A 27,686-nucleotide genomic window follows, 5' to 3' on the forward strand; every position below is an offset into this window, starting at 1 on the left:
CAGCTCCGGCACTTTGTAATGTATTACCGCGTGAGATTCGTTCTATTACAGATCTAGGGATTTTTAAGTGCCATCTGAAAACACGCATCTTTAAGGAAGCTTTTTATTAATTTTAATCATGATAATTATTAGTATCTTAACATATATTGTATATTTCAATTAAATATTTCAATTTTATCATAGTATATTTTTCATAATTATTATTTAGATACCCTGTATTTAATTATTATAGATAGAAATCATGTCATACGCGCTTGATCATTTCATTATTATTATTAAAATTATTATTATTATTATTATTATTATTATTGAGTTGCTGTTTGACTGCAATGAGCTTCAACTCTTATGAATTCATACATCTTATTCCATAGTTTAACATGTAATACGTGCGGATATTTTGCGAATTGCGTTGTGTTTTTCCGAGCCCCGGAGGGACGAGGAAAAATACGAGCAATGAGGAAAATGACCTCGGGTATTATATGTTAAACCATCGAAGAAGGGATTTACTACTCCACTACAAAAAAGGTGCTATTTTGCCTCAATTTTATTTGGCAAAAGTGTTTTTTTCAAAAAAATGCATCATCTGTCCTTCAGGGCGCGTGCGAACGATGCAAAAAGCCAGCCAAATGTCCTTTATTTGATTGGATAAACGAAAAGACTAGTGACAAGCGATAACAAGTTAAATTTTCAGGCCTTGGATCGTGTTGAAAACAATTTGCGCTGTTTTAAACTGGTCAAACCGGGTCACTGCAATGTATTACCGTCTCATTCTTTGCGCGTTTTCTTGACCCAATATGGTAGAATCAACACTAGTCTGGAGGACTAGTATATATTATCCTTGAAAGTGTGTTAATTTGAAGACCTTCCAATGCCCGGTTTGGTTGACAGTTCTGTGAAATGGAAAGAGTCCTTAGTTTAATCTGCCGAGCGGCCCTTCAGCCCAGTTTTAGTGGATAGGAAAACCAGGGAACCCGGAGAAGAAACCTCTATAACAGCTATAAAGAACTGTACACTTGTGATGCTTATTGTGTTTTCAGTAAAAAGGGAATTTTAATTAATTTGAAATATATGCAGAAAATGGGATTTTTTTTTTAATTTTTAGGACCAATTCACTATCATTACCATTACCATGGTTCAAAGATCCCAACAAACGTTGAGGGTGAGTATTCATCTTTGTTTTTAAATCTTTTACATATTTTTGTAAGACAGTACCCTACGAGCACTTGGTTTCTCCTACGCTTCCCGAGAGAGAAATCATTGCGAGTACCCGTTTGATTTTCCATCGAGCATGTGTGAAATACGTCACACCCCACGTTATGCAGTAGACATCACTTCGTCTCATTTCGCTAGAAATCACTAGACAGCAGGCTGGCCCAAACACAGAAGTTACGTAGACTGAACGCACGCGAGAGCGCCAAAACAAGTTTACCAACTCGTTTTACCGGTTCAAATTTAATTTATTCGTCCTTGGCGCTGAACGGCGGCTCCCTCGGCTTAAAAAAAAGAGGCTATTACCTTCCCCGAGAAACCCGAAAATGAGCAGAGAAGGCAAGAACGCTATAGAAGGACTGCAGATTTGTGGCTTGATTTTCAGAACACTGAAATTATTCCTTTTTATCTATTGTATGCCGCAGGTTGCCCGAGTAACTGCAGTAATGGTGGAGAATGTGGACCCCCCTGTCCTGAGCAATGCTGCAATGGCCGAGAGTTGGATGATGACGATCAGGATGAAAAATAAGAAAAAAAATTATACTTCCTCTTAAAATAAAAAATGCATGGGATCGCAACGAAAAGCAAGAAAGGAACGGTGATCATAAATTAACATGAAATTGTTTATTGCGATGTTATAGGGGAATCTGTCTGTTGATATTAGCACAAGGATATCGCTTTCTAGTCATGAATTCAGCCGAGAACAACATAGTATCGATTATTGAAATGTACTGCATAATGAGCAATAACGCTTCGAAAATTCGAAATTTTACAAACAATGCACGGGATCTTTAGCATTTGCCAATTAGTAATTTATCAGTTTTTGAAGGCTGGGCCAGGCTCGTTATCAAAACTAAAAGGCTTAAAATTGGAGATTAACTACTTTTAACAAGTTATTTTATCTTTTGGAGTCAATTTGTAAATAGTATGATGCCTTTTGAGAGCAAACCCGTATGTTAATGAACAGAATGTAAACAATGACCTCATGCAGCTAAGATAACCTTACATGAACAAGAAATCTGATTACTTTTCATAATCGCTAGAAGGCGTTTGATCCAAAATTATTGAAGTGAACCTTTTAACATTGGTATACTTTAACTGTAAGGCAGAAGTAAATTTATTACGTACATTCGCGACCGTCTCTCACTTAAGATGCTAATTATAGTGTGCTCACGGGGGATGCATACGAGGATGTAGCTTGAGCTGTGACTAGTATTGTTGTACCTTTGTTGGGTTACCTGTGTTGAGCATGCGCCGGTAAAACGAGCAATAAATACGTGAGTTGGAAACCCGCAATAAATTCTCATTTCCTTGGGAGTTTTCGTTCCGTTTCCCGAGATATAACAGATATATATAGCCCATCCTTTCTCGAAACTACCCTTACGTATTTTGAGAGCTCCTCCGATAAATGATAGGCGTTAGTGAATGCAGTCTCAGAAGCTATCCGCAGATCAAAATTTACGCTCATGTATTTCGATAATTACGTTGTCGTCTTCACTGATCGGCGCCTTAATATGCACTTCACGGTCATGTATAATCGAAAATAAAGCTGTCTAATGGGTTATTTCGTCATTTCCATCGTTTCCAGACAATTTTAAAAAGTTTGTACTGTAAGGGGGCTCTCTTTCGCTTTGACTTTTGCGGTCTAAAGAAAACGGTACAGGCCGCATACTCTCTTGATGAAAGCTACGGGAAAAAAAGCACATTTCCAAATAAGAATGAATAAAAATTTCGACAAAGTTTCAAGATAAATTTCAGTGTCACAACAGAAACTAGTGCAAAGGTGTACCGAGCATGTTCATTACGAATTTGTGCTGTAACAAAGCAATCTTCAAACAACTGAACTTGACATCAATGTTGCTTACGTCATTGCTCGGTTCAGTGGCACTACGGGTGTCAGCTGCGACAGGTGGCTTCAGGCACATAAATTTCAGATGAAAATTACCAAATAGCAAGAAGTCAATTCCTTTTTATAGCCATTTATTAATCCACACAAGTAAATTTAAATTCAAATTTGCATGCCATGATCATGCAGTATGAGGGGCGTCGTTTTTTTGCTTTATGGGATATACCTCTGTCTCTTCTTCGAAACTTGTCTGGCCGACAGGAAAGCGAAAGGTATGTGACAACTGTCATTATAATGTCATGTTTTCACTGGTGAAACAGTGTCTTAGTCTAAACATCGTTTGACAGCATTCATTACAACATACTTTCTGCAAATAACGTTGTTTCCATTTCAATATATTTTTGAAAGTAGACATTTTTAAGCGCCGACTGAGTCTTTAACTGAAGTCTTGAAAAGGGACAAAGACCACTTTGCCTAAACCTTTAAAAGAGCAAAGAAACTTTAACATTAACTCAAGAATGCCAATGCTTTTAGGGCTTACAATTGCATTGGTATCTACTTTTTATTGAAGATCAGACATTGGCAATTTCGAGAGCTGGGGTAATAGGATGTGAAAGGTACTAATATCTCACCTGAGAAGTTTTAATTTTGATTAGTTCAGTTCACGAGAGAAAATCTGAAACGCAATTCCATACTAATAGAGTATGTGAAGTCTATTTGATTTCTCACTCTAATACTACCCTATTCCTTATCTTTATGTGATAAGGATAATGGGATTTCGAAATCAATAACTTGTATCTAATTCGATGATTCGATGATCCGTACTAAGTGCCGATATACATACAAGGCTGCTTAATTCCCCTTTAATTTTGCTGTTGTGCAGAAAAAACGAGGGGTGCTTCTTATACAACGACTAGGGAGGAAATCCCCAACAAGAGAACTGTAGGTAAGTATCAATGTAATCAAAGTAAATGTAGGACTTCAATGCTTGTGATTTCTCAAAAAATGAATAGACCCCGCGGGGCCTTTTAAACGTAACTTTAAAATGATAAAAGTAATCCTTGCAATCAAATTTTTCGAAAAGTGTGTATCGGGAAAAAATGAATTATATACTCTCTCTCTTCACTTTCAAATTTCATGGGCGCTGCATGCCATCTGAAATAATTTCAACGTGTTATGGTTGCCATATTGTTATTTTTACAAACCTATGGTCCTTGAGTCGGAACAATGGAACCACCATAACATGTAACGACTAATCCAGATCGTGACGTCTAGCAATTTGAAAACTAAAATTTGCGATTCTGAAATCATATGTTTTTGTTACAAAGTCTTTCTTTGAAAAAAGTTGGGAGTGATCTCATGTTACCTCAAGTTAGGTTACCTGTGAAAAGTGACATCTTTGTGGAAATAAAGGTCCTCGGGTGCTTACTTTGGGCAACGAGAAACAGGCGTAAATCTGCCTTACAGTATGATTAGTAGAATGAACAATTGTATCTATGAGCACTCGTCAATATCCGAGTTCGAATATTAGTAAATTAACAATTATTCCACAAGCGCTTGTTGGATATGAAATGAAAGATAGCCAACAATGCGTGTCGCACCGATGGCTATAATCATCTCATATCCAACAAGCGCGAGTGGAATAATTGCTTTATTAAACGCCCACAAATGATGGATAAGTTTCCCCAACATTATTTTGTAAGAACAAAAAAAAAACTGGTGCGTGCATGCAGTTACTGATATTTGTATAGCATGGTATAATTAACAATTAGACCCGTGGCCCTTGAGGGCGAAGGGTCTAATCGTTTTAGTATCACCCTACTAGTCGGACAGAAAAGGCAATAATAAAGTCAGCAAATGCAAGTTGAAGAAATATCTATTTGGGAATAAAACGAAAGAAAGCGTCACGCTTTTCGCTACTCGAGGACTATTACTAATAGTCCTCTAGTAGCGTAGCCAATTAAAATGCAGGATTTGCATTAGTCCACTAGTTGGGTGATGCTAATAGCTCATAAACCATAATGGCTAAGTCAGTCAAAACTCTAGAATTGCATTATCTGATGATGTAGTTTTTAATAATTCCTCTTATCCTCCCTCTATCATGTGTGCTGATCCAACCAATGTCACTTTCTATTGATACAATTTGAAAGTGATCTCATTTGATGTTATGACCCGTCCTGATGGTATGCTCAGCAATCATTTTCGGGCTCTCACAAATGCAAGAGGGGTCAAGACTTCTGCGATTGCTGAGCATACCATCAGGACGGGTCATAACCGTAACATCGATGGGATCATATTCAAATTTTATCTAACGGTCGATGTGATCTACTTTCCACTGCTTAATGTTATTTTTTGTTATGAGTGGAGGCTCAGCGACTCTGGTCCACGTCGCCTTCTTTCGTTAGCGGGATATTCATACCGTACAGGAGCACAGATTTTTCTAAGCGGGGCATTTACATCTTGTTATTATTATTATCATCATCATCATCATCATCATCATTATTAGTAGTAGTAGTATTAGTATTAGTATTATTATTATTCTATCCCCTATAACTTTATGCCGATTTACAACACAATAGCCGAAGTCTATCCTACTTGACAGAGAATGTCTTTCATAGGATGCGAGATGTTCCTAGCAGTGCAATCTTCTGTAGTTCACTAATTTTGATGTTACCCGAGATTCGTTTGGTGTATTTCTCCAAGCCCTTTATTATTATTATTATTATTATTATTATTATTATTATTATTATTATTATTATTATTATTATTATTATTATTATTATTATTATTAGCGGAGCTCAGGCGCGAAGCACCACGGGTAAGATGTTTTGGGAATTCTATTCATGCAACCCAGTCTCCACCCAATTGATGTATACTGTCTGCAACGGTAACTGAAGTAATATATAGATTTAACCAAGCCTAAAAGCGGAGATCCCGGGTTATTTATTCTTACTGACTCTGGATTAGTGAAAATAAAAGGCTTTGGAACTGCCCGCGTTTTGGTTTTCCCGGATATTGCTTAATTATGTCATTTTCTTCGCTGCCTAACTAGTCAATTCCACCGTTAATTTCACCCGAAAAACCAACTGATCGCATGAATCACGAAGGGTTGAGTGCGATATCGGTTTTTCCACCGAAATTTACTGTCGAACTCACCAGTTAGGCAATTAATTTTACTTGAACGGCAAGAGTTTTAAAAGAAGACAAGCAAATCCTCAGCAAGCGAAAGGAAAAGGAAATAAGCCATTTCACAGTCGACTGTCAAAAGCCAGCGAATAGGAATCACGCTAAAGTTAGAAATCACAGACGTACTATAGCTCGTGATGGGACAGATCGTCTTTGTCGGTTCAAGGTCAAACAAGGAGTTTTATTGATGTACCTTATTCCACTTTATCTCTGAAAACGAGATCATTTACATTTTGATGTATTTCATTGAAACACGCCATCTTGGCTTAGAACCAGAATCGGCTAGAAAGGACAAACTTCAAGCAAGATCTTCAAACAATTACCTGTACGCGCTCTAAACAAACTTCTGAAAACACAAGCTGGTGATATTTGTCCTAACTTTTACGAGAACTCATTGAGATTACATGTTTCTAACATAAGGGCAAAATTTTCTTGTCACTTGTCAAACGGAGTGAAAAAACTCGTTGTTCGCTCGCATTTTAAAGCCAAACAAACCAGCAAACAAATCAATTATTTCTGTCCAAAAAGGGTACAGATCATTGTTATTTAATTCCAGTTGAGAAAAAAAATTCAAGTTTCATCCCTGAACAAAGGAAAAAACGACTAAACCACTTTTTAGAAATATGCATGCACTTGAAATAACTCATCTGTAAAAATAACAAACGGTTTAGTGTCCAAGAAAAGAATTTGTGGAGTAACTTCTTCCACCACGTTTGAGCTATGATATTGCTGGTGTACCGTTTAATTTTGTCGTTCTTGTTCTCTTTCTCTCTTCTTTCGATTCTGTTCCTCTGTCATAGGCCGTCCAGGCATCTTGCAACCTTAGTAGATTCAAAATTAAAAATCTCAAGATAAGTCTCATGCCAAAAATTGCAATTCAGAGCAAAAAGTAGCACTAAAGAAATTAAAAATAAACACTCAGCTTTAAGTTTATATCCCTCCAATGCTTGACTTCAATAACTACGTAGCCACCAGTGTGTCCTGGCCACAGCTATGTTATGTCAAACCGGGATTAAGACCAGCGAAAAATGCAAGAAGAAAATATTTTTGAAACCGTACCTGAACACGAAAAGCATCGGATGTCAAGATCTTTTGTTGACGTAGCATCGCCGTGTAGCTGCGTCGAGCCACAGAAAGAGCGCGAAAACTTAAGCCTCGTTTATGCTCACGTGTGAGTCTGACCTGGCTTGAGCCTTCGATCCAATCAACAACCAGTTCCTGGTCAGCGGTGAACTGACCTCAGTAAGGTCCAACGTGAGCCCGCGATATGGTCACGTGATACTGGTCAGCAGATATCTTGTTTTGACAGGTATCAATTGACTATAACATTGGCCATGTCCAATATCAAAAATGTATGCTGTAAGCTAGCCAGAGTTTCAACTGGAGTATACTGGTCAAATAATAATTAGCATACATAGAGGGGTGGATGGACGTACGGTCGTACGGTCATACGGTGACCAAAACCAAATTTTCTCGCATCGATGGGTTACCATCTTTTCTTAACTATTGTGCTGCCGCTGTAAACTTGTATTATCACCCGCTAAGAAAAACCGCCGACCGAATTGTGGCGAATAAATGGGTACTCTGGTTACAAATCCTGTCCGGGAAAGAGCACCCGCGATCATAATAAAATGAAAATCTAGCCACTCCACATTAATAGGCCGTACAGACTATCGGGGTGGAGGTGGGAAGGCAGTACAGCCTCTGGAGACGGGAGTACTCGGGCAATTTTCCTTGGCGGGTAATCAGGTAGCAGTGTTGCTTTTGGCATCCCGCGTTTTTCCGGCGGGAAATCATTTTAATGACGATCAACGGGATAAAGAGCAGGAGAGAAGAGGCGACGAAAGACGCGAGAGAAGCCGAGGAAGAAGAAGAAGAGAAAAATTCAATGAAGAACACCGTAAAGCTGAGAGAAATCGAGCGAGAGACAAAACACTCCACTTTTTTACAATGACTGCAAAATTCTCGCCCTTTTATTGGCTAATTTTCATTGTCAATAAGCTGACAGACACTTAAAGTTAATCTATACATTTAGCCAAGCCTAAAGGCGGAGCTTTCTGTTTATTTATTCTTACTGCCTGAAGGGTTAGTGAAAATAAAAGGTTTCGGATTGTCCGCGTTCTGATGTTTCCGGTTACTGCTTTAATAATTAAAATCATTTTCTTTGCGTTCTTCTATGGAAAAGTTTATTGCCTAACTAGTGAATTCCAAGGTAAATTTTACGCTAAAAACCGATATCGCATGAATCACAAAGCGATGAGTATGATATTGGTTTTTCGAGTGAAATTTACTTTGGAATTCACCAGTTTGGCAATGAATTTTTCTTGAACGGCGTGAGTTTTAAAAAAAAACAACACCACCCTCAGCGAGCGAATGGAAAAGGAAAAAAGCCATTTCAGAGTCAACTGTCAATAGCTAGCGAATAGCAATCACGCTAAAATTAGAAGCCATAAAAAAAATTTAGTCAGCCAAGGTCAAAGAAGAGTTTTACGGATGTACTTTATTCCACTTTATCTCTGAAAACGAGATCATTCACCTTTTGATGTATTTCATTGAAACACGCCAGCTTAGCTTGGAACAAGAATCGGCAAAATAAGTCAATGCAACCAAAAAAGGACGAACTTCAAACAAGATCCAGAAGATCCTCTCCAACACTTAAATAACATTTAGGTGCTGCTTTAAACAAACTTCTGAAAACACAAGCTAGTGAGATTTCCCTCTAATTTTACGAGAACTCATTGCGAATACGTGTTTATAACATAAGGGCAAAATTTTCTTGTCACTGTCGAGGCACAACAAAAACCAGTTGGGCAAACGGTGAGATTTTCCCCTAATTTTACGAGAACTCATTGCGATTACGTGTTTACTTTACCTGTTGAAGTAGCCTTAACTTTGTACTGGGTCACAACATCTCGAGGCAGTCAACTTCCCTTGCCACCTCTGACTTACATTCTCTCCTTTGAGTATAATAATTATTATCATTATTGTTGTTGCTGTTGTTCTTTGACAATTTATCCGTAATTTTAGCGATCAAGAGAAAAAGAGGAGCCATTCTGGAGAGATGGGACGGAATCGACGGGTATCTGAGCAAAAATTTGTTGAACGATCCTCGCTATCCCAGCATGCCCACATATTTTTCATACATATCCACATTTAGTGAACCATCTAACTGGGGAGACAACTATGGATCTCGACTCAGAGGATATTTTGTGCCACAGGCAACTGGACTTCACGTGTTCTTCATAGGTGGGAAAAAGACGTTAGAACTGTACATCTGGCTGAGGCTGCTGGATGCATGGTTAGCGTTAACCAGTGTTAAATACCATGGAAACCTATAGGTTTGATATATTTTAACCAACAGTTAGCGCTAACCAGGCCTTGAGCAACCGCCACCTGTTATTTAGGTGCGATTTCTAAAAGTTGGAACGAACAGAATGGCTAACAATTTAGTTAACGAGTCGCAATACACTGACTGTCCGTAAAATGCTCAATGATGCAAACGTAACTTTTGCATCAATGATGCAAAAGTATCATCATTGAGCATTTTGTTGCTAAATTAAATATTAAAAGTGTTGAGGATTAAATTGATCCGGCATTGGTCTAGATGCTATCAAATTTCTTAAACTTGTAAACTATTTGGGTAATCAGTCCCTAGACGTATGCCATTGCAGACTTTTCAAACTCATTAAGAATTCAACGATGAAATTATATATGAAATGGATCATATATGAACTGCGGATATGAAATCAAGTGAAGCTATGATTCCTGCAGCTGTGAACGCAATTTTTGCAATTGCGTAAAGAAGACTGAAAAATTCAGGACTGCAACCGGGTTTGAACCCGTGACCTCGCGATACCGGTGCGACGCTCTAACCAACTGAGCTGTGAAGCCACTGACGTTAGGAGCTGGCCATTTGTGGGTTCTAATGTTCCCGTGAGGAATGAATCAACGATGAAATGATATATGAAATGGATCATATATGAACTGCGGATATGAAATCAAGTGAAGCTCTGATCCTCGCAGTTATGAACGCAATTTTTGCAATTGCTTAAAGAAGCCTGAAAAATTCAGGACTTCAACGGGGTTTGAACCCGTGACCTCGCGATACCGGTGCGACGCTCTAACCAACTGATCCTTGCAGTTGTGCGTTGATTCATTCCTCACGGGAACATTAGAGCCCACAAATGACCAGCTCCCAACGTCAGTGACTTCATAGCTTAGTTGGTTAGAGCGCCACTTTCCCCAGATCTAACCATCTGAGCTTTGAACGTGAGTAATTGCGGACCTTGAAATCCCAAACTCACCCTCAAAGTAAAAAGCCTTTGCCAGGAAGTTGTTAAGTAAAGACATTTTAAAAATCTAAAGAGAAAAAGAAATGATTTTTTGTTTATAGAACCACTTTAAGTTGCGCATATGTTGATGTCGGTCAGCAAAAAGATTATTTAACATTTGCCTTTGTTTTAAGAGAGCGACAATGAGGGACAGCTCTTTCTAAGCACGACAGATGATCCGGCAAAGAAGATATTGATATGCAAAGTTGGGAAAGATCACGAATCTCTGCCGATGCAGTTTAGAAAGTACGTTTACAGCTCGTATTGCTTTTGACTTACACTCGAAACACGGGCGCCGGCACCCGACGATAATGTTCGGTGAAGTATGAGTTCGGGAGAGTCAAACTGGCCTAAGAATTTCGGTACTACGTTGCTAAACAGCTATAAATTTCTTTAGTGAAACATCACCTAAAAGATTCGCAACCAGGAAAAAGGTCACCTAGCAGTTTCGGGTGAGTAAATGGTTAGCTGGGAAGTTCAGCTTGCAATTCTGAATTGAAGTTTTCATTCCCGAATATTTTCGGACACTTTCATTTTCAGCTAAGATATCCGAACAGATTAAAGTCTTGTAGGTGAAAAAAATATCTCTTTAGACAGTCTTTATACATTCAGGGTCACCCAACGACCAATCTGTTGTAAAATGTATTATTATACCCCAGTTAATGAAAATAAATGTTATTAAGGCATTTTCAGGTGTTTTTCAGTGTTGCTGGGAAAACATTATCTGTTCCTTTTTCCCAGCAAGACAGACAAGAAATTTCCCAGCCAGCTAGATAAAATTGGTTGGTTTCCCAGCGAGCTGATCAAATTTATTTCCCAGCCAGGAATTCCGCGCTTTTAAATCCCTCGATCCAAAACGACCGAACAAAAGCGACAAAACCGGAACAAAACAGGTTTTTTCCGCAAGCGCAATCACTCTGACCCGGCAGCCGTCGTATGTTTGTGACAATTCTCTAGGAGAGCGAAGGGGTTCTTTTTTTTTTTTTTTAGTCGTCCTCAGTCTTCAGAGTTTCTACAGCCAGCTCGGGTTGAAATGCTAGAAAAAGTCAATAATTCCCAGGCAAAACCTCTATCAATAACAAAATTTCCCAACCAGCTCATCGAAACACCTGTATTTTTGCCAGCCAGCAAGATTCCTCCGGGGAACAGATAATGAGAGGAACAGATTCGTTGGGTGCCCCTGTACATTACAAGGAGCGTAGAAATATCTTTCAAAGGCTTTTGGCTAAATTTGTTCGTTGGGTGCCTTTGCCAAAACACCGCTTTGGAATTTGAAAAATGGTAATCTCCTTTACTCCGTTGATGCTTGAAGTGACGTCGAAGTTTAATTTGCAGCAATGTGGCCACAACTGAATCCTTTATTGTTTGTATTTAGTTTCAACTCAGTTACGAAAACGAAACGTCATTCCACTCCATACGTTAAGTTATAGCTATCTTAAGGATTTTTCTCGATTATTCCATCTTGTTACCATTGTACAACACGGGCGAACTATCCTGTAACTGCAAGGTTACGAAGAGTTTTGAAGTAAGGATGAGCAAGAGCTAGACTGGTGTTATATTGGTCTTGTCTTCCTAGGATTATTTACGTGTTCATTATCTTGTAAAAACCAACCACTATGTTTCTCCAGGTACCCTGAACAAGAATCTTATCCGATTAACTTGAAAAAAGACAAGTATTATTACATTGAGGCTCTACACAAAGAACAGTATGGAAATGATTCCCTGGCGGTAGCCGTACAGACGCCCGATAAAATTTTGTATGCGCCAATCCCATCCCAGTTCCTGTGGACGTCGGCACCTCCTCGAGGTATGTTAATGAAACCTGAACCAACAACAGATAAGAATAATGTGTGGACTCACGTTTAGAAAAACTGAACTGATTCAGCGGAAGAAGTAATGTAAGGAGATGTAACACTCTTACATTCGCATTTCATCTGCACGTAAACGATATGACCCATTTTTCCCTGATTTCACGCGCACTCCCCCTCATATCCGAAAATCTATCCGTAATACTTTGTTTTACAAGAGGCCACAGACAGCCCAACAGAAACTACAGATCGAAATAATGTTATTGATTAAATTTTTTTATAAGAATAAGAATAAATCGGAATCTAGCACTACAACGGTGATGAATTAACGGCGCAAAAAAATTAATTTACCCTTCTCTAATCATTAAATTCGTTCGTAAGTGGGCTCACATTTTTTCATTCATTCATTCATTCATTCATTCATTCATTCATTCATTTATTCATTCATTTGTTGTTTACTGATTTGCATGATGATATAGCTGACCAAACAGCTACCCAGTCGCTTCTTATAAAGATAGCAGCCAAGGCAGGGGCTAAAGCTGGAGCCGAATTGGGATTAAGAGAAGCTAAGGAAAGTGGAGCTAAAGCCGGTGCAATGGCAGGAGCAGAGGCAGGCGGACGGGCTGGAGCAGAGGCCGGAGTTGAAGCTGCAACTAAAGCAGCAACCGAAGTAGCCGATAAAGCCTTAAAGGAGGCCTTAGCGAAATTGGGAACATTAAACAAATCGGTAAGTTGAAGCAAAGCTCGTTTGAATCTTTTGGCTCTCACACGCCAGTAATTAGTACCATTTTTTGGCTCTATCTCTGGTATGTGGCTTGAAAACAGCGTGAACCATAGACATCAATCGAAGCAAAATGGGATTATAGTGACCCAAAAGATGTTCCTGCAGTCGCAAAATAAAACATAAAATTATTTTTTATCTTTTTTTTTAGGTATTCAACATATACACGGGAAATGGAAGCGTTATACCTGTAAAACCTGCTGCATCGTCTGTAACTGGAGAACAGATTGTCACTGCCGAGGGAAAAGTAACAGGTCAAACTGGTGCAACCGGTGTTGCCGGTCAAACTTCAGGTCAAACAACTAGTGGTCAAACGTCTACAGGCCAGGCTGGAGCAAGCAGTTCGGTGGATGTAAGCGTTACCGTCCAACCCGGAATGCCAAGCCCACCAGTCTCCTCCCAGCCTGGAATCTATCAAGGGGCCTACGTGTACAACAGGGCAATTCCTTACTACATTCCACCTAAAAGTTATGACCCACAAACTATTGCAAGGAATTCAAAGTTTCTGGACTCACGTGGATTCGCAAGAGTGAGTAAGTAAAAATTCGTGGTCATCCCGTTTCCTTATCTGTTATTCCCTCCTACAGAGATCAGTCCACAACGATGCTAGTTTCCTTCGCAGCCGTTAGGGTCGTCACGCAACGCTCCTCCCCTCTAACGGCGTTAGTGGGGAGGAGCGTTGCGTGACGACCTTAATAACGGCTGCGAATGAGACTGAACGAAGCCCGGTTTTCCCAATTATGATGCTTGCTAATTAAAATCATTACGGATTCATGAGACGTCGACGTCAGTTTTTTAAATGAAGATTGCATCACCATCATCATCACATCGATATATAAAAAGTTTGCTTTCCACGAAAAAAAATATATCTTCCTCAAGCACCATCTTTGATTTTGAAAGGTTCTTTATCGAAGGGAAAAAAACCTATAAAAACGAGGGATATCAAGGAGCCACGAAGCCAAATTAAAAGCTTTTGAAAGGCAAAGAGTTTACGTTAGTCGTTCGCAGTGTCTTTCCTTTCCATAGCAACGTGTATGCGATCAGCCCGATAAGCCTGGACCGTACGCCACGAAGTCCGAGGAAGAGTAACCCCTTTCCCAAATCTTTTTATCGGTTTTTTCTTGAATTTGTAAAATATTCCACACTCGCGCTCATCTTCTCGTATTCTAAATTGTTCGAGAGAAATGCCCCTTACGCAAAGAAACATCCCCAGAGAATGTGGGAGCACTATTGCTATGAACAGTTTGCAGACTGGTTCTTCAATATGGCAGCAAGTGTAAGTGGTTAATATATGTAAACCTTATCTTTGTTTACACGTCTTGGTAGTCGTCAACGGAGGCATCTACGCTCTCTATGCTATTGATGTTCCAGCAAGTCAGAACCCAATATACAACCTTTGCTGGCGAATCACTAAAGGAAACTTGGAGCTTACTCAGAGTTGTCAGGTCAGGGCTTAAAAAGAGCAAATGACTTACTTCTATGAATTAAACAGAGGAAAAACTTGGACAACAAAACAAAAGCCTGCATAGATTAAAAACCCCTTCCTTTATACACAGTAGTATTTAAAGCTATGGGGGGGGGGGGCGGGGGGGGGGGTGGGGAAAAAAACCGAAAAAAATCCATGCAAGGGAAAATGCCAAGAAAAAAAATTCACGCAAAGAAGAAGGTAAAGAAAAAAAATTCATGCAGAAGGAAGGTACAATTGTGACTTTCATTTAATAATTATATAATATTTGCCAGTGTCTATTACAAATAAATCTTATTCAAAATATTCTTGGGGCCTTACCCCAGGACCTGCTATATCATTATTAATAAATAAAGACATCTAGTGTACTGAGGTGTTTTCCTCACACTGAATGAAATGACAAATTAAAGGTGACATAAATTAATTCACACTACAAGAGCATGTTAAAATGGGGTTGACAGACCTGCGCGTCAGGAATAGCTTTGCTGACGACGACCAAGAAGGATTGGACAAAAATGAAAAACGCTCGTGCAGAGCGCGCAGACTTATTGTTTTTACCCACTAAATATGCAAATTTGTGATGTTCTCGTTGCCGTCGCCGTTGTCGTTGCTAAAGCTCCCGATTAAATCACAGTGAGGGAGGGAGGGCGTGGCAATGAAATGCACAAATTTCACTGGACCGGTTTTTACTCCAGTCACGCTCTGTTGAGAGCAACAACCGAAGATGTTAGAATCAGCAAAGACTCATCAATGAACACTAACTATAGCTTAAGTACAGCCACCCCTTCTCCTCATCAAAAATCTATTTTTTCTCAGAGGGGAGGGGGCGCCCGTACACAGGCTACACAAACTAAAGAAGGAATTTATTTTCTCATATCACGCGCTCGGTAATCACATATCTCGCAAGTAAAGGGAGGGGAATCCAGTGGTTATCTCAATGGTTCATTCATTGACATTTTTATAAGTTTGACAATCAGCAACTGAAGAGGCCCTGAGGTTAAATAAATGTAGATTTTTGTAGTTTTTCATCCAAATTTTGAATGTGGAGTAGCATGTTTTTCATATCTAGTAGGCGTTTAAGTTCCTTCAGAGATCCCAAGTTAAGCTTTAAGAAGCGCCTATATTCATTTCTGTTAGTGGCCTGATTTGTGCTGGCAAGCTTCCAACAGGGACACTTTACATCTTTCTTTAGTAAAACTCAGCTTTTTCGACTGTTTTGCAGGCGTTCATTGTTCACATTCCCGGATTTGACAAGGGAACAGGTGAACACCAGACTATAGCATTTGAGTCCGTATGTGTACCCGGTCACTACGTTCGACAGAAGAACTACAAATTTGCATTGGGGCAAAAGGGCGACAAAAATTTTGGTAAATCAATGGCACAAACAATCAAGATTGATTTTAAAACATTTTTCAAGATATTTTATTTCCTTCTTTTTTGTACCAATTACTCACTAGACCCATAACCCATAACCCGATATTTTCAAACCCTAGACTACGACGCCAGTTCTGCCTTTTTCCAAGTATTTTCGTTGCCAGGCGCCTTCCAGTTCAGTCTTATGAGGAAAGGCTGGTACATTTGCAGAAGCGTTCATATCAATTTTCACCGAACAGCTGTCGTCACAGATTACAACATGGCAACTTTGGAATGGCTGAAGAAATGTTCATTCGCTCTAAGACCTCTCGGGGTAGACGAGAAAATACGGATGAACTGCTTTGATGTGCTTCAACCAACGACTGTGCCTCCTGGATTACTGCTGCCGAATGTAAGCAGTGTTCTCACGACAACATCGCCTCCGACAAACGTAACGACACATACAACTCGTCCGCCTACAACTCCAACTACGCCACCTGATGGTAAGCTATTGAGCATCCCCAACATTTTTTGATCCTCTGCGTTTTTATAATAATCGGGCAGTTATAATTAAAAAAGGCTAATTCGTTCAAATATGCGGTACCACAGCCTGCAGAATTAGTGGGTCTCGTTATATAATGTGCTAATATTGCTTTCTGTCCATTTTACAGGGATAGTGAGTTATGGATTCTCTCAACTTTGCGAAGATAGACTAGAAGTACTTTTCTTTTGTCTTTTATTACAAGTGATGAGGTTCGAGTCGAATTTGGATAAACGTCACGAAATATGAGCGTCAAGTCTAAGCTATAACTACGTCTTCAAAACACTTAGTTAACGTTAGCGTGTCTGTTCTTTTTAAGTAAGTGTAAGTGTTTTAGTAATTATCTATGTTAATCAAGGATGTCCTCTTGAGTTGGGAGTCGAGTTTTTGTGCCTTTGATCGTCTTTATTTCTACGCAAAAGTGATGTGAATTTTGAGCAGATTCATAAGAGGGCACTTCGTGATACACGTTAAAATTAAAATCACTTTCAATCCTGGACACATCTTTGTCTTTTAGATTTGGTCTCCTTGTTGTGTCTTCAGGCCACGGTGAACCCTTCTGATGCGTTTTGAGTTCACCTTTAGTGACGCATTTTCGCTCTTTTACAATCATGATGTGGCTTATTTATATCCTGTGTTCACATTATACAGACATTTGCCTGAGTTTTACTTTCTCCAACGATGCTGGCATCCCTTTCATGCTCTATTCCAGTCTTAAACCAGAAGGATATTCAGTTACAGGACCAGAAATAAGTCTTAAGTACGTCGTTAAAAATAATCAATTCAAGGGTTTGGCCAGAGTATCAGACACCAGAGACCATATGTCCGAAACAAGACGGGAGATACTGTCAGAGGTAAACTTCTACGTTGCCAATTTAACCATTGGAAAAGTACACTTGTTAACAAGACATCTAATAAAGAACTTTATTCAAGTGTAAAAACTGGGGCACCAATTGGTGACACTATACTTTTAAATCAAATTAACCAAAAGAAAATCAAACATTGCTTTTTAAGGAGAGGGGAAAACCGGAGTACGCGGAGAAAAACCTCTTCGGAGCAGAGTAGAGAACCAGCAAGTTCAACCTTCTTATCACGCCGAGCTGGGAATCGAGTACTCTCACCATTGAACCAGCTTTGCTCCCGTAAACACATGGCATAGATGTTGCTCACTTTCATTGTCGCACATTGATTATATTTATCATGGTGATGCACCCTTTTTTATTTCTCCCGTTCATGCCACCTCTATTTCATCATTGTTCTGTCTTCCCCGTTAAATGCCCGTCAAATGCATGATCGAAAGAAGTGATGTATAATACACCAATGTTTTGTCGTTCCAGAGATTCTTTTTGAAAATCAAGAATATGTGCTGCAATAATTTATGGATAAGATCAACACTTGGCATCGGTTTACCTAAGAACACGTCAGAATACGTAATTTGGCAATTTCCCTAGCTCTTATCCAATTAACAAATCGAAAGAGGTTCTGCGTTATCGGCAACGATATTCGTCATCACAGTGGTCAAAATGTTGTGGACTCACGAGGCGCATCCGAGTGAATCCACAACAAATTTTGACCACTGTGATGACGAATATCGTTGTCGATAAGAGTACAGACAACGTTGAACTCTTTTCGATTTGTTTTTTACCACAATATTCAACACCAAAGAAAGTTTTTATTTCAGAGCGTGACCACAATCATGACACGAAGAAAGAGCAAGCGTGATGTTTTATTTCCCAAAATAGGCGTTCCTGATTGGCTATTACATTGCGTGACAAATTGACGCGAGCATGACGCTTACAGCGTTGTCTAGACTCTTATCGACAACGGCAAATTAGCCAATTAGATTGCGAGATTAAAAGTAAAGTAAAAATGTCTTTTTTTCAGACTTCAAATGAACTCAGTGATGGCCAGCAGCTCCTGTTGGACCCACCCAATTTAAAGTGGTCGAATATTGTCGTGAAGTTCTGGGCGATAGATCCATCTGGGAAAAGAGAAATTCTCTTAAATGGCAAGAAAATGATCTACGCTATCCCAGGAATTCACTGCACACACCAAATAAGCGTAACAGTGACGTCGCAACCAAAATCCAGTATGTATATTAAACAATTGCTATGGTTCTTTAAAGGGGCACTGTCATGAGCTGCGCATGCTCGAGTTTGTTTCCTCTTGTGCTCACGGAAAATTCTAGCCGCCATTTAATGAATTCTATGTCAAACGTAGCGCTCAGAATTTAATATTTACCTGTCAGGAAGAACTTTCCGGATCAATAAACGTTTGCGAAATCACTGTCGCTGCACGCTTCGTAGCCAGCATCGAATTTAGCTTGCAGCCAGGCGTGAAAAATTCTTTGCTTCAGATAAATACGCTTGTGCGTGTTATTCCACTCCTTCAGGTATTCTTTGCGATCCGTTAAATTTTTCCTTTTTTCCTTTTAGCGAAATATTATATTCATTACATAATTTATGATAATTTAGTGCATTATCAAGTTCTCGCCATAATTTTTAAATTTATACATATATTCATATAAATAGTTTTACATCACGTTCTTAGTTTTTTCCGTACATAATTTTTGTAATAATTTCGCAATTCAGCCTAAGGGCTGCTAGGTTATTAGCCGCAAATAAACTATCTATCTATCTATCTATCTTCTTTTGTCCTCCACTATTTTAATCCGGTATATGAAAGTCCACCCCATTTCTTTTAAAATAGCTCCGAGATTACTTCAATGGTTTACCACAGGTTCCCCATGCTTAATAGGTGGACTGTGCCCTTTGACATAATGGCGCGATTATAAGGAATCGTTGGCTTTTTTGTGTGTGAAATTACGAACGATTTTTCCTGAAGTCTTTTGTCGGTCTATGTCCATCCGGTGTGATTTTTAGGTCGATTTGAGACGATAGGATTCCATAGAAACATTTATGTATGAAAAGCCCCTTGGGGACGTGAAATAAACGTATGTATGTATGTATGTATCGGGCATAGTCTTCAATTGAGCTTGGGAAACCTCTGGTTTTTAAAAAGGCTCAGTTCAGTTTCACTCAACTGAAAGATAAAAATCTCTGACAAATCTGTCCACGTCATCCCTGCGGCATTCTCAGGCCAGCCATCCCCAACTTAAATGAACTGGCGTCCAGTCCTTGCGCGGCGCGAGGTTAACGCGCAAAACGTATGACAAACAGAAATATTTAAATGTCTATTTAACTCTGAGAAAATGTCCAAAATTGACGACTGCATTATTTGGAAGGTACAAGCTTCCTGGATGGACAATTTTATATGAATTAATGGCATCCCCACTAGTTCATCTTGCAGATGTACTAGAGAGAGTAACTCTCTTGGGTATCTCCTAACTTGGAACATGAAGTCTCTCTCAGAGTACTTTAATTATTTTTTCACAGTGAAAGGTCAATTTCATAAGTCTTTATAGTACTGCTGACTTTTTAAAGAACCATAGCGAAAGCAATGGCTCAGTTGATTGAGCATCGGACAACGGTGCTTGAGGTCGCGGGTTGGAACTGACCAGGCCAGACCAACACTCAGAACTGAGAAGAAAAGTGCTGACTTTGCATGATTATGTCCTCAAATGGTTAGACATCCTGGATAAGCAATAAAAGTCCCTGCCTCACAATTTTAAATAAACCACCCGAAGGTAGTATAGAGTGGGGCACCGAGATGCCGGTTGCTGCACTAACTTGCGCACTATCAATTGGAGCTTTGCTTTATAGTGTTACCCTCGCCATATGGCTGATGAAACTCAAAAAAACGTAACTAAAGGTATCTAAAGGGGAACGAGTGGCGTTATTTCAGCTGGTGCAGTTACAAATATCCCTGAGCAGTTTTATTCTTTTACAGGTCCTTCAACAACAAAGAGAACAACGACAGCGACTATGACAACAAGACCAACAACTAAGCCAACTCTGCCTCCAGCTCCAAGAACTGTTCCTATCACCACCCCATCACTGCCTGCTGCACCATCGCTGCCATCCCCTCCACATTTTCATATTTACATCCACGCCCCTAGTCCCCCACCACCACCTACAACACCAGAGATATTTCCACCAGAACTTCCCTTTACTAAGCCGCCTCCTCCCCCTAAAGTGACGGTGACAACTCTGCCACCAGCACCACCGCCCATTCCCATCACTGCGCCACCCCCTCCGCCACCATCACCCCCACAGCCGCCGTCGCCAACCCATGCACCCCCTCCACCAATCACAACAACAGAGTCATTTTGTGGTCCTCCACCGTGTATTACAACTCAACCTCCTTTCACACAGCCTTCATTTACAACTCTTCCGCCATGTCAGCCAAGTTCTGGTCGTCCGTCCCTTAACAAAACACCTTGCAAGCCAGTCCTCCTTCCGACGCCAGCCCCTTCGACAGTTTCACCTGCATGCCCTCCTGGATCTACAAAACCTTGCGCTCCAGTTCTGGCCGTCCTTCCACCAAGACCTCCAGAAGTTTCACCAGTAGCCTTACCTACTCTGCCTCCCATTATAACTCTATCTCCAACTTCAGGTGAGTAAGGTGTACAATGAAAGTCGGCTGTCTGCGTGTATAGCTCTGCAAATCTCATTCATTAAAATGCCGTACAACTTCTTATTGTAGATTTTAGAAGTAATACTTATTTTAAGATGAATTCTCTTTAATTTGTATTTTCAGCCTCATGGCCAGTGCAAGGTAAGCTTGCCTTCTTTAAGTCATATTCGTTTGATCATGATGTAACGGTGTATTGAGGGATTCCCCTTTTTTCCAGCGGTGTAAGTAAAGTATATTGACTTCTTAATGCACTGGGAATTTAAATGAATTCTTTTTCTAATTTTAACATGAAAAATTGAGGCCCAAAGCTATGAATTACTTTGCCAGAGATGAGATGATCAAAATCTTGATACTAATGGTAAAAGTCATCGTGGGAAAAATGGTTTGATAAAATGCGTACCACCCAAGCTTCTGGTTCGATGACTTGAGATTACCAACTTTCAAAATGCTGCAAAAGGCATAATTTATCACTTTACAATAGGGGCGTTTCGACATTTTAATAGACGAAAGTGCTGACGCTTATCAACTCTTGGCATTCAATAGTTAGTAAAGTCACGTTGCCTCCATAAAATTCGTATCTTAAAAACATCGCTTTTAAGATTTTCTCATTCATTTAACTCATAGGTTGCATGCCAACTCATGGAGGAACCTCACAGGGCGCTTGCTGTATGTTTCCGTTTATGTACAACGGGGCTCCCCAGCATCGCTGCACAAGAGCTGAACGAGGCTATCGCTGGTGCGCAACCACGAGCAGTTATGACACAGATAACCAGTGGGGATTCTGTTCTGGTTGCTTTTTGTCTTTCGGTGGTACATCAAATGGAAACTGCTGTCATTTTCCGTTTACTTACAGGGGTAAAATATACACTACTTGCACCACTCAGGATGAAAACAGGCCTTGGTGCGCCACAACTTTCAACCATGACATTGACAAACAGTGGGGTTACTGTGGAGGTAACGTCAATTTATGTATTATATAATCAACAGTATAGAGGTCACTTATAGAGTGCAAGAGAGCTTAGAGAGTGCAATACGGAGGTTGCTATGGAAATACAGAGATGAAGTAATTTTGTGAAGTATATAACAAATAAAAAACTGTATGATGTTTTTAAAGTTCTCAAATTGCGCTCGCCTACGGCTCGTGCAATTTGGAAAACTTTCAAAACATCACTCGTTCCCATAAATCACGAAATGAACTCGCGTTCATACGATTTCGTATCCTTATGAACGCAATTTATACACGTGCACAAGAGTTAAACGCGAATTATTTCGGGTCGGCTACATTGAATTCATTGTAAAATTTTGCCTCTCATCGTTAATAATACAGAGTGCGATGAAGAGTTTCCATATCGACTTCGTGTGCTAAAGGCAACACAAAATCTTCGCGTGTACGTGAAACGGCGCTCAACAAACGGCGGGCTAAAGTTTGTCATCAAAGCACGACAATTTTCTTATCATAGCTTATCTCTCTCTTTTGAAAACTTCCTCGATTTCTGTAGCTAACAGGCAAGGAATAAACTGGAACTAAACACGTTACTTTGAGTTTGGCAAAATGCAAATTTTATCTTGACGTTTGCAGTCTGCCGTTTGGCGTTTGCCGTACACGCGGTTCCAGTTCCTCATTAAGCAATTCTTGTCGTTAAAATCATGTTATAACCCGATGAGAGGAGTTTTGCAGGTAAGCAAGGCTTTTGAAAACGCGGCAGGTTTGAATCGAAAAATCGTATCTCTGTCATCTCCTAATAGTAGTCAGACTCATATAAAGCACCTTACTACTGGAAGAACTCTGTGTATACAAGGCTTTGTTCTGTCTGATTCTTGTGACGGTTTTACATGAAACGGCAACGGATCGTCACTGCTCGTCAGCACGAAAATTCCCTTGTTCTAACTTTCTCTCCCTTTGGAGACGTTTTCCGTATCTCTGACTAACAGGCAAGAACTAAACCAGAATCAAGTTAGTATTTGCATCAGTGTTGGTATCATGATTGGTAATGTTACTGGTACTAGTACTAGTACTGGTATTGGTACTAGTATTAGTAGCAACCAGAAGCTCATGACCTTGAAGGGTTTAACTCTGGTTCAGTGGTGGGGTTTTTCCTTATTTGGATGTAACTTAGGGCGTGCATTTTCCCGCGCGCGCAGCCTCGATGTTATTTTTGTTCATATTTGGGCATAACATTGGTGTCATAAAACCCCAGGCTTGTTCCAAGGAAACGAGTTGCAAGTTACACGCTTCAAGGTCGTGTGCTTCTGGTAGCAACGTTTAGCCTCACTTTTGCCGTTTTCATTAAGTGCGAGACGAGCATGTTGCACCGACCACGCAGGCGGGTCGTCACCAATTGTTCCTGAAGAGCGTCAATCTGATGACGCGTTCAACATCTAAATCTTAAATGCTATTTGACAGGGGACGCGCCTGGTTCGGTTTCTCAGCCTAAAACGGCTTTTTCACCCTGCTCATCTGACTGTGATGCAAAGTGCGTGGACTCATGTCCGGATTACTGTTGTGTCCAGACTATGACCAGTGAACCAAGCTACCAACCTAATCAAGTCGTGGTGCCACAGGCAACCCAGGTGACAGCAATAGATTAAATTCTGGAAAGTTTTGATTCGAGACACAATGTTAACCACACCAAGCCAGAGAACCATCAAGCCATGTTTGATCAACCTACTTCATGACAATGGCACTTTAGTTATCTTAAAAACGACGGTGAAAAAATACGAAAATGGATAAACCGTTACATTGACCAGATTGTATTTTCCGAAAAATTAAACAATTATGTCACCTTTTGTCAAACCAGAAAAAAATTTGGCCAAACATTTTCGCCATTTTGCTTACAGACCGCTCGCACACAGACATAAATGGATCTTTTGTTTTCTACATCAACATGGTCGTCTTATCACTTGAGTGCAAACCAAGAATACACAACAGATAGAGTGAGTTTCAATCGAGTGTCGTAAAACCGAAACCAAAGTAATTCCTTTGACCAATCAAAAAAGGCGGAGATAATCCAGTAAACCAATCAAAATTCGAAGTACAGTCAATTCTTTCGTAAGCAGACAAACTCGGGGATTGGAAAAAGTGTCCGTAAGTTGAGCTGTCCGCTTACAAGAATTATTCCCATAAGCAGACACCAACATAGCAACCGAAACTCTTTATTGATGTTAAATGTTAAAACTCGGGAAAAAAAAGATCTATACAGTATAACTCTTCTATATTCAATTTCAAAAAATAACTTATACGGGAATTATTGCTGCCCCCTATCTATGTAACTTTGGTGCTAATAAAACATCCATTAACAAACAAGGTACTATCGTGACTAGAAAAGGTTTAAAAGGAGGCAGTGCGGCCCAGTGGTTAGGGCGCTTGCCTTGAGATCCGGAGATCCCGGGTTCAAGACCCGCTCTGACCACTCGTTGAATTTGATCCTGGTAGTCCCTGGCTCAACTTCCCAGCTGCACTTGTAAATAGCCAACTGGTTTGCCTCCGGCCAGTTGGGATTCTTAACAGTTGTTGTTGTGTTCTGTCGTTTGGTTGATTGTGTTTCATTGGCCCTGAAAAGCCCCTATGGGGAGTGGTCAATTCAGTATTGTATTGTATTGCTTGGTCCTAAGACAGTTTGGAGAAATAGCCCGTAATGGTTGACTTCCTCCTTGCCAATAGAGACTTCAGTCTCATGTCTACTAAGATATCGTTGACCTTGGTAATCGCCTGGGCTAGCGGCTCGTTTTCTTGCCAGTGAGAAAATGCCGCTAGGCTTCCAACAATTTCCAGTGGCTGTTCCGCAGAAGTAACTCAAAGACAAATTTCATTGGCAAGTATCAATTATTATACGTGGGGTGTCCGCTTAAGAGAGAGAGTAAACGAAAGGAAAAATCCAATTTTCATTTTCCAAAGGGTCCGCGTCTGCTAACAAGAGAGTGTCCGCTTACGGGAATGTGTAAATACAGAGTTTGTCTGGAAGGTAAAAGGGGGAATTGAAAAAAGTGTCCGTAAGTAGAGCTGTCCGCTTTCGAGACTGTCCGTTAGCGGAGAGTTGACGGTAATTACACGTAGCTGACAAAAAGCGCGGGAAAATGTGCACGCGCGAGCCACTATTGGTTTTGGTTTCACTTCTGATTGGTTCAAAAAGTGGGGCGAGAACTTTGAACCAATCAATGAGTGAAGTAATGCAAAACCAAAGCAATTCACTAATTACTTTCGACACTCAATTGAAAATCGCTCTATGTCCAGAAATGCCCCTAATTAGATGCACGAGGATTTCAATAAGCGTCACGAAGTGTCCACTTGCTCTTCTCCCCAACTTCAACATCACTCGTGTCTCGGAATGCAGACGATTAACGTCACAAAGTGTCTCCCAAATACTGCTGATTCTCAAGTAAAGATAAACCGCTGTACTTAACCTAAGCTGTAGAAAGGTAACCTTTACCCTTCCTTACCATATTGTTGAAATTTGGTAGCACATGCTTACCAAGGTGATTTGGTGACGTAATTTGGAGGACTGGGAAGAAAAGATTTAACTCCGTATCCCACAACCGCGCGCGGCCTTAGGTGTTGTTTCCAAACTCCCTGCAGTATTTCCATCGCCAAAACTCAACAGATCATTCTGTGTCTACCACATTTCCTGTTACTGAATAAGCATTCAAGTAGACCCGACGAGCTCTAACCTCGCCTATACCATGTTGAATTCGAAAATAAGGCCGCGCGAGGTTGTGGGATACTGCGTTAAAATTTTTCTCCCAGTCCTCAGAATTACTTCACCAAATCACCTTGGTAGACTTAAGGACACCTCGTACTGAATGTCAAAATTGGCCGTGCCTCTGATTACCAGCATTTTTGGACAAAAGTGAAGAGGAGTGATTAATAGCGATAAACAGGTCTAAGATATTCACGATAATTAAGGAAAGACTTACCCTACTGATTCTTACCAAACCAATCCACTATCACAGGTTGATCAGTTACGGGAAGTACAGCAAACAGCACAGTCGTGCCCGTCCATATGTGCCAAATTCTGTGTCCCAGACTGTCCCGTCCGGTGTTGTAGCCTTCCACTTGCATTTTCTTTGACTCGAGGTTCTCCTGCAGCGTCAATGTACTGTCCACGGGTCTGCTTCAGTACGTGCGTCAGCTCTTGCCCTGCCGGATGTTGTTCATCCTCTCAGCCGAGTGTTAACCACAACTCAGTTTCCTACAACATCAAATTACCATGTCGAGCTGAATGTCATTCCAATTGTCTTGCCACATGCCCTACCCAGTGCTGCAATCCCGGAAGTGGAAGACGACAGGTCATATCGTTTCCTCAAGTAAAGGCAGTGGATGGAGGAGACAATGAGATGACATTTGCCGGAAATGATGAATCAACTTTAACTATGATGGTCCGGTCGAAGATAGTTTGCCCAGCTATTTGTATCAAATCATGTTTATGGAGATGTCCCAGAGAATGCTGTGACAGTAAAAAGAAGGAAAGCAGTAACAAAAAAGGAATTCGGAATCTAGTGGCTATAGGTATTTTATATGTTCGTTTTCGTTTCTCTTGAATATTTGGCATTTCTCCCTTTTGGCGAGTCTTTGCTGAAGAACTATCCTGCATCAATCCCAACTCCCGGTGTTTAAAATGCCATTTGTTAAGTTTAAAAAATTGGCTTTTTTAGCATCAAGTCCCCAAGACTGTGGGGTCCACTTTCACCATTTGACCATTAAGCTGTCATCCTTGAAGTAACCTCGCAGTTTGAGACAGAACCCGGATAGATTTGAAGTAAACTTTCACCCAGTTGGGCCAAATATAGGGGGGCTTCAGCTCTTTAAATTACCTTCTTTTCTCTTGCTGAAGGTCTAGAAACGGTGTTCTGTTTTCCACCTATGTAGTCCTCTTAAGCTCGATTTCCTATAAACCTTATTAAAAGCTGAAAAAAAGTCAATTTTAATGTCTGTTTGACTAAGCTTAAAACGTCCAAAAACTTTTTCGACCAAAATGTTTTTTCTTTCTCCAAAGAACAGCCCCCATATGGGGCGAGTTTTAGCGTTTCCTCTTTACCCTTGTGGCAGGGCCAGAAATGAGAAAAAATTCTACGAATCGATCTGTTTTAAACAAAACTCTCACTGCGTTTCATAATCTTGTTTTTTAGATTGTAAATATGGTCGCTCTACAACGGGAGGGAATGCTCAAGGCGCCTGTTGCAATTTCCCCTTCATTTACAAGGGTGCAGTTTACTGGACCTGTACGACTAAAGACTCAATCAAGCATTGGTGCTCTACCACAAAAGAATTTGAAGTCGGGAATAAGTGGGGCTTTTGTGCTTAGCCGGCCAGTGGGATGTACATGGCATGTTTCTTGACTAAAACGTAACATGGTATTTGATGGTCAATGTAAATGATGCACAGGATGTTGAGGTTTGGATTTCTTTCACACGTCAAATAAAGAGAGCTTTGATACTAGCTGACCTGGTGCTTAAAGCATTCTCGAGCTCGACAAGAGGACAACGAAGGTGAAACATAAAAAGAAAGGAAGACTTGATAAGCTTTGGTACAACATTGTATTTTGTAATGTGCCAGAGAGGAAAAACACAATTTACTTAATCCATGTAGAACAAGAACGTTGTTATTTTTCAGAACACAAAAGTATTTGCACGTGA

The 27,686-nt window shown here is 40.2% G+C and overlaps 2 protein-coding genes across 2 annotated transcripts in view; both read left to right on the top strand.

Moving 5' to 3' along the window:
- The window catches only part of LOC138037494 (uncharacterized), a 26,351-nt gene extending 23,855 nt beyond the window's left edge, over positions 1 to 2,496 (top strand). Inside the window, exons 12-13 of the mRNA XM_068883411.1 lie at positions 1,103 to 1,159; positions 1,635 to 2,496. Of these exons, the coding sequence (XP_068739512.1) occupies positions 1,103 to 1,159; positions 1,635 to 1,738 (161 nt within the window). The 3' untranslated portion in view covers positions 1,739 to 2,496. The remainder of the gene's footprint in view (positions 1 to 1,102; positions 1,160 to 1,634) is intronic.
- Positions 2,497 to 3,173: 677 nt separating this feature from the next.
- LOC138027348 (uncharacterized) lies at positions 3,174 to 27,686 on the top strand. The gene is made up of 18 exons (XM_068874929.1): positions 3,174 to 3,327; positions 3,939 to 4,001; positions 9,269 to 9,487; positions 10,707 to 10,818; positions 12,201 to 12,379; positions 12,860 to 13,107; positions 13,313 to 13,694; positions 14,488 to 14,606; positions 15,849 to 15,993; positions 16,120 to 16,482; positions 17,172 to 17,374; positions 18,405 to 18,609; positions 20,370 to 21,035; positions 21,180 to 21,197; positions 21,681 to 22,010; positions 23,461 to 23,627; positions 26,004 to 26,559; positions 27,180 to 27,686. Exons 1-18 carry the CDS (start codon positions 3,246 to 3,248, stop codon positions 27,353 to 27,355), a joined length of 4,233 nt encoding a protein of 1,410 aa, XP_068731030.1. The 5' UTR covers positions 3,174 to 3,245; the 3' UTR covers positions 27,356 to 27,686.

Source organism: Montipora capricornis, chromosome 2 (assembly GCF_036669925.1).
Source record: "Montipora capricornis isolate CH-2021 chromosome 2, ASM3666992v2, whole genome shotgun sequence".
In the NCBI taxonomy this organism is placed as follows: domain Eukaryota; kingdom Metazoa; phylum Cnidaria; class Anthozoa; order Scleractinia; family Acroporidae; genus Montipora; species Montipora capricornis.